The sequence below is a fragment of the Cupressus sempervirens genome, chromosome 11 (assembly GCF_028749045.1).
Source record: "Cupressus sempervirens isolate cs-2001-9-10 chromosome 11, ASM2874904v1, whole genome shotgun sequence".
In the NCBI taxonomy this organism is placed as follows: domain Eukaryota; kingdom Viridiplantae; phylum Streptophyta; class Pinopsida; order Cupressales; family Cupressaceae; genus Cupressus; species Cupressus sempervirens.
In genome coordinates this window covers 148,910,350-148,918,155 of record NC_143128.1, presented here as the reverse complement: position 1 = coordinate 148,918,155, position 7,806 = coordinate 148,910,350, and the positions used below count along the sequence as shown (strand labels likewise).

At 36.1% G+C, this 7,806-nt stretch overlaps 1 protein-coding gene across 1 annotated transcript; it reads left to right on the top strand.

The window, feature by feature from the left end:
• The first annotated feature begins 3,924 nt into the window (after nt 1-3,924).
• LOC149528634 (bark storage protein A-like) lies at nt 3,925-5,645 on the top strand. The gene is made up of 6 exons (XM_089810190.1): nt 3,925-4,179; nt 4,291-4,358; nt 4,463-4,621; nt 4,712-4,918; nt 5,002-5,184; nt 5,280-5,645. Exons 1-6 carry the CDS (start codon nt 3,960-3,962, stop codon nt 5,481-5,483), a joined length of 1,041 nt encoding a protein of 346 aa, XP_089666316.1. The 5' UTR covers nt 3,925-3,959; the 3' UTR covers nt 5,484-5,645.
• Nucleotides 5,646-7,806: the final 2,161 nt, after the last annotated feature.

Sequence of the window (7,806 nt, the reverse complement as noted above, 5' to 3'; positions counted from 1 at the left end):
GAGAGGTGTTGAAGGTTAATTTTATTGATACCTCTAATAATCTACACAGCAGCAAGAACATCCTCATCCATGAGGAGACTAGTGTTTAAGATGAATTTACTACTTCTAGCCTTGTGTTGAAGTGGACTACTATTAAAATTAACCTTAGACAAAATAGGGTGATGATCAGACAAAGTGGTGGCAATAACCCAAACAATATTTCCAGAGATGTCTGGAGGAAAAGAGAAAAAATACTTATTACCATAAAACCTGTCAAGCCTGGAATAAATCCTAGCATTTTCCTGTTGAAAGTTGCACCAAGTGTGCCATAATCCAGGGTTGGTTTTCAAGTTACCAGCAATAGGATCAAAAAGAAAGTTAGAATTTAAAAATCTATTCCAATAGAATTTTTCATTATCCTTCCAATGAAAGGGAATGCCCCCCGACTTGTCATCCTGAGATTCAATCATGTTGAAATCTCCACCAAAAAGCCAAGGCATATTTGGGAGGTCTATAAGCGATTTCCAGAGCTCAATTCTTTCCTTAGGGTCATTTGAAGCATAAATAGCACAGACCCCGAAGGTTTTGTCATCATATTGCAAAGTAACCCACACTGCTCTCTGACAAGGAGAACATCCATTATTAGTAATATGTTTTTCCCATTTATTACTAATAAGCAGGGCAAGTCCCCCTCTACCTCTCTCATGGTTAGTGCAAAACTTAATAGCATCTTTCCAAATAAAATTGAGATTGGAATCCAAAGTGAATCCCACAGATTTAACTTCCTGCATCATAAAGAAGTCTATAGAATGTAGAGAGTTTAACAATTGCTTAATAACAAACTTTCTATCGGGGGCCTCTAAACCCCTCACATTCCAAGATAGGCAATTCATTGAGACAATATGTTAGAAGTGGAGCACGCAATACCCTCTTGATCAGCTAGGACCAAAAAATTATTTGAGGAATTCCCTGGTTTAGTCATAGATGGCTTATTTTTTGAGCCAGGTGGTCTCCCTCTTCGCTTGGCAGTAGGAGAGTAGGTACTAACGTCATCTTCAATATTTGCTAGAGAATCCACATCCATGCACTGCCCATGATTAGACTTCAGGGCAACAGGGGCAGCTAGAATAATTTCAAATTCATAATCCTCCCCAATCTCTTGGAAGATTTTTTGAGGGAATTTTCGAGAGGACTCACTAGGTTGGGGCTTACGATTGATATCAACAATCTGACTGACAGTATTCGCATTAGTCAAAGCAGGACCAGTTAACAATTTAACATGATGATTATCACTGTTGTTGGGGCAAAAATTTTTAGGCATGGAGGAACTATTTCCTCTTCTTCTTTTTTTCTTATCTTGAACAACAGTAAATCCATCATTTGTATTAAGATCAATAGCTAAATCAAGACTCAGGAGCATTTGAAGACCTTCAGATGTAGGAGTGGTATCACACAAAATGTTCTCAGGCCGAACAGTAATAGCAGAGAGAGGGTTAGGAACAATTTTAGATGAAACAATGTGAGACTGAACAATCTTAGGACCAACATTAGTCGAAACAATAGTGGGGTTAAGGGTTTCGGTGTGAGGCGATGGGGATGAAGAAGAAGCAAGGGTTGATCGACAAAGAGCATTCTCAAGGGGAGGATTACTGGTGACAGGAGGATTAATAACATTTTTAGTTGAATCATTGGAGGGATTAGGTTTTCTCCTAATGATAGGACAATCCTTACGGAGGTGGCCTTCTTTGCGGCAGAGAAAACAAGCATTCAACCCCCCCAAAACCTCTATAGGACAGATATAAGCATCATTAAGGATGTTAATTGAAATATCGAAAGGAAGGTCCTTACCAGGCAAGAGAGAGATAAGAATTCTAGTGTCCATATGCGGGATGAGTCTCATAGTTTCATCCATTCGATTAATTTTACCAAAAGGCTCAAGCAATTGCGGCAAAAAATGCCACAAAAAAGGGGGAATGTTTTTAACCAGTATCTATCTTGGAGCTGAAAGTGCGAGAACCTCCTCATGGACGGCCTCTGGCGACCAAGCAATAGCTCTAAATGATGTTGAACCCACATTCCAATATTGTTTTTTAAGAACCTCCGTTTGAGCATCATGATTCACAAAAAAAATCACATATAAACCCTTTTGTATTTGCCTACAGAATGAAATATGCAACCCAATTTTGTTATTCCAGTGATGATGGAACCAGTCATCCATAAATTTCCTTGGTGGACATTTATCAATTTCAACAGCTGAGAAAAAAATTGCAGTATCTCTTAATCTATCTTTTTCCTTAACAATTTCTTCCAACATTTCAGGATTAGGAACAATGGCAAAAGGAGACAGAGAAGCTGAAGGAGTCTTACCGAATTCGAAGACATCATTGTTATTTGCGCTTGGAAATTCAAACCTAGCTCTATTGTTAATGACTGATGATCGACCCACAGCCTCAGAAAAAGATTTAGGTTGATCACTGTTATGAGAGACTGGGTTACTAATGCCAATACCTGGAGCAGATTTAGCCGCCGTTGAAAAAGTATTACCTAGTACTTGCTCGGTGGTCTTGTCATTACTCACCTTAAACATCTTAAAGTCTTTAATGCTGAATGTAGAAAGGGATGCGTCTGGATCAAGGTATGAGTATATTTAGAATAATGATTAAGAGATATACTTAAAAATGAAAATGAATATTTAAAAAACATTTCGGGTTGAAATTGGGTTGAAGTGAGGATGATTATCATGGTCGAACATATTTTGATTATATTAACAAATTAGATTATTGGTTAGATCTAATATGGGTTATGGGAATTATAATACTTATTAAGTATATTGATGATGTCATGTTGATTGCAAGGTTGACTCATAAGCTACTACAATAGTTAAATGTCTAAAATCATGTTTGCTAAGAGATGAATATCCAAGTTAATATAACAATTTTATTAAAATAGATCCCCTAGAAGAAGTTACATGGCGTACATATCTTGGAATATGTTAATTTCAACAAACTCAATGACAAATGTTGTAAAAACAAGAGATCAACATTAGGAACTACAAGTAGAGTGTGAATCACTAGTGTTTTGAAGACAAAATAGAAATAACTAAAGAGGTAAAATTGTGTATTAGCAAAAAAAGGTACAAAAAATTTGATTCCTTTTGACAATTCTTCTAATAAAAATAGACCACTTCCTTATTGAATTAATTGACTTGATGAGTTCCTTAAAATATTTTAAAAATAGACTAGATCACTGTAAATAAATTCACCTAAGATTGTTCTCAAAGATTTTTTTATTTAAAGAAACAGACTTCTATAACTTTTCCCCTCCTTTATTGTCATTTTCCAAATCATTTTATAAATTTTTTAACATTTTTTCAAATGAAAACTTTAAAAAATCTTATTTTGAAATTTGATAAACAAATAATTGTGAAAAGGAAAGATTAATTTGAAGCAAAAACATGTAATTACATTCATTTGAATTTCATGATTTTCATGATGTGTGTTATCTGAATCATTGTTGCAAAGAAAAACTTACCCAATCAAATCCAGAAACTACATAGAGAGTTCCATTCCATTACAATTCTTTATTCTGAAAGGTGGTCTCCAGAACTCGGATTCCCACAATAAACATCTGACCTTTTTTTTAAAAGGTACAAGTTCTGCAATGCTAAGACTAGAAAAAGGATGCCCAGTACTCAGAGCGAAGTGACAGAACAGAGTCCCGAGATGACATTCATTTGCAAAAGACAAATGAATTCATCGTCCGTATTAGATAAGGCTCCTCCCGTCTGGATAAGAAACATTTTAAACCATAGAAGACTTATTTCCTTTTTCTCACGTGCGTAAGTGAAGTTGTCACTTTTAATTAATTAAGGTCCTAACACAGTTTTAAGAGTGGGAACTAATCGGTGCCATGCGCTATAAATTGCAGCGAAGAGGAGGCTGATTCAAACCACAGAAGAAGCACTTGTGAGTTAGTTTCCAATGGCTTTCCACAGCTCTGCATTTTTTCTCGTTTTGCTGATTGCATTTCCGTTTCTCTCCCATGCCGAGATTCCAGAGGAGCTGGCTGAAAAGATCAATCTTGTGAATTCCAAGGGCGGCTATTACGCTCTCGTTGTGGCCGGTCAAGCAGAACTCAAAGCAGTTGTGAATCAGCGAGGGTTCCGCCCTGACCAGGACATGCCTTCTCTCGATATCTCTGGTTCTACTTCTTCTCACCATTACTCACCCAATCTTCTTTTTCTCTTTTTCACACTTAACATTAGCGGAGGTGTTATACTAACTGGCGCCTGTCTTTATTCTGATGATACAGCTCGAAGGTTCTACGTGGGAGAAGTTCAGGGGTGCAGGACTATTCTCGCTATGAGCGGAAGCGGATCGGTATATATAAAACTCATTATTATTACAATGTGTGTTTTGATCTAGTCAAAATCAGTATTGAGAGCAGTTTGGTCATACTGATTGTATGATTATGGTGATCACAGGTGAATGCGGCGCAGACGACACAGTTGCTGCTGACTCACTTCCGAGTGAAGGGGGTAATCCACTATGGAAGAGCTGCCAGCGCGAACCCCAAAGGTCTAAGGATTGGTGACGTGGCCATTCCCCAACAGTTCGCACACGTTGGCCTCTGGTATTGGGAGGTACTTACATATTACGCTCCATTACCTTCGCTTGCTCTGATTAATAAACTATATGGTTTGTTGGTAAATATTCATTTCGAGTGATTTCAGAGATTTGGAGGGGACGAGGGAAGTTACACTCGCAAGATTGCAAACCTGACGTTTGCAGAGTACAACGTCGGAGAAGAGAGTGTGAACAATCGGCTGCAGAGCGTATATTTCCAGCGAGAGACTCTCTACTCGAAGCCCGAAGACGGCAACTCCAAATTCTGGTTCAATGTGGATGACAAGTTGTATGCTACCGCGAAGAGGATCCAGGTATTGTATGCATAGTTGTTTCAAGTGGTGCTTGTGTTGCTAAATTGATTGGGGTCCTCATGAGATCCTTATAATAAATGCAGGATACGGAGTTGGAGAGGTGCGTGCATAGATCGCTGATATGTCTGGAAGAGCAGCCGGAGATAAGGAGAGTCGAGAGGGGCGGCAGTGCAAACTTTTACGTGAACAACGAGGCATTCAGAGACTTCCTCCATAACAAGTTGAACATCGCTTCGATCGACACCGAGAGCGCGGCAATAGCAATGGTACGTATGACTCACTACCAGTGTTTGAAACATATTTATTTATTTGGGCAAGTGGGTAAAAGTAATTAAGATGGGAATAATAATATAATGTGCAGGTTTGTGCGAGCGAGAGGAAAGCGTTCCTTGCGATGAGATCGGTGACGAACTACGGAGGCGGGTCTTCGGCAGGAAACGATGCATTTGTGATTCCGCAGCTGTGGGGTTCCCATGCTCGTTCCGCAATCGGTGCGTTTTTCAAGGAACTCGTATCGCAGGAATATCATTCAAACCTGCGTTCGATAACTGGTGGTGAAATTTAGTAAATGGGCACAGTGAAATACGTATGACCAGAGTAACTAGTAAATATGTATCTATTTATTTTGCTTCAGCTTTATCAGAGTCAGTCCTACTACTATGTATTTGGAGCCTAATCAGTACGGTGGCAGCTCCCTCTAAATAAATCGCAGTTTTATATATTAAAATGACCCGGTGCTCTATAAAATGTTGTTAAAATGACTCTGTGCGGTATAAAATATGGTGCGGTTTTCTATATTTTGATCTTAAACCGAGAGAAAACTAATTATTATTACAAGGGCGCCTAAAAGGGTGTTTGCTTCCGCAACAATTCGCTGGAATCCTATGCATTTCATTATCATCAAATGTGCCCAACTATACTTCTACAAACTGCCCTATATGTTTCTCCTGTTTTTAAAGCATCTTGGAGACGGATGTAAATAATAGATGTAAGTTTAACAAATTATAACTTTGCAATAATAATAAAACAGCTGCGTAGAACTAATTTACATTTTAGTATAATTCATGGGAATGATACTAGGGAACTTACAAATCTTACACATGATAAGATGAAGATTGACATCAAATGGTTTTATAAGATAAATGTAAACAGTAATGGGAGTGTTGAAAGACCTAAACAAAGACTAGTTGTTAAAATGTTTCACATAAAAAAAATTGACATTGATTATGAATAGGCATTTGCACTATTAGTTAAGTAAGAGATTATTGGAATGATGAATTAATTAGCAATTCAAAATAATTCTAGTATACATCATACAAATGTGAAAATTTCCTTCTTTAGTAGATAGAAGAAGACGTATAAGTAATCTAACCACAATGAAGTGGAAGGAAAATAATATGATGTCTACAAGTTGAAGAAAAAAATTATGACGTCAAGAAAGAGCTATGATCATGGTATGTAATAATTGATGACTACTTTAAGAAGAATGGCCTCAAAAGAGGTAATATGAACCTACATTTTACTCTAAGTAAGAAGGTATTGATATTCTTATCATGACTTTATATGTTTGTGATCTATTATATATGTATTGTATTTATAAAATGAAACATAATTAAAAATTTCCATTTGTATTTGAGGTGAGAGATCTAGGTCTCATGAAATATTTTTTTAGAATGAAGGCTTATCAAAGTAAGAATAAAATTTTCATCTATAAAAAAAACAATGTAAATGATATGTTGAAGAAAATTGACATGGATGATTTAATCCATACCCCGCTCCAAGACCTCATGGATTTGTGTTAATAGGTATAATGGTGCTAAAATTGTTGATGGGCAACTTTAAAAAGTTTATTTAGGTGTGTTAGCTTTCTAACCCACATAAGACCTAATATTAACAAATATCACAAACACCAAACTTACTCAGATCCACGAGTGGTGGTTAAGCCATATCACGAACCATGAAGGAGGTGCTAACCACCAAGTCAACAATCTCCCCCTCAGCATCGATTGAGGGTTCCACACCAATGGAATGAAGGAGACCTCTCAAGATTTGAACCCGTGACCTAAGGTTCTGATACCAATTGTTGGTATGTTTTCCTTCATGCCAAAAGCTCGAACTATCAATGAATGTTGCAAACACCAGACTTACCCAGATCCACGAGAGGCGGTTAAGCCATACCACAAATGCTGAAGGAGGTGTTGACCACCAAGTCAATAGTAATATGTAAAATGAACTTTGAATTTTGGTATTTATATTGCTGATCTAAATTTTCAATTTTGTTAGCTTTTATAATCAAGAATAGGGAGGAAGTTTAGATCATTGTTAGTCTACCATTGGTAACTATTTTTCCTTGGTTCTAAATTGATAACTTAGAATCTAAACTAATAAAATTGTTATTCTCTTATCCAAGAAAGAAGAATATATGGCAATCATTTTTTAAGGTTCACAAGCTCTTTAACTTCAAAATTTTATTGAAGAAATTGGAGGAAAAAAATCTCAACCTTTTTTTACAATATAATAGTAATTACATCACATATTAGACCCAATCTTCTTGATCTGTAATATCGTTTCATTTTTGAATTAGCTTAAAAGAAAGAGTGCGATTTAAAACACATTAATACTTAAGATTTAGAAGTTGATATTTTAACAAGTGCCACATAGTGGCATGTACTTGTTGTTAGAATAATGTATCGTTATAGAAAGATTTATTCATAGATTAAAAAAAATGGTATAGTCAAATTATATTATAGTAAAATATTATAGAAAATACAATGATTTTACATACCATGCTAATTTTAATTTAAATAAAAATAAATTAAAAGTTAATAAGAAATAATTTATATGGTAATGTTTTTTTATATGTGAAAATTTCTTTTGTATTATGTTAA

Bases quoted from the DNA above. Each gene is read 5' to 3' on its own strand.
- LOC149528634 (XM_089810190.1), top strand. From the start codon at position 3,960: ATGGCTTTCCACAGCTCTGCATTTTTTCTCGTTTTGCTGATTGCATTT. The intron at 4,359-4,462 runs GTATATATAAAA...TGGTGATCACAG, and splicing joins CTATGAGCGGAAGCGGATCG to GTGAATGCGGCGCAGACGAC. The intron at 5,185-5,279 runs GTACGTATGACT...TATAATGTGCAG, and splicing joins AGAGCGCGGCAATAGCAATG to GTTTGTGCGAGCGAGAGGAA.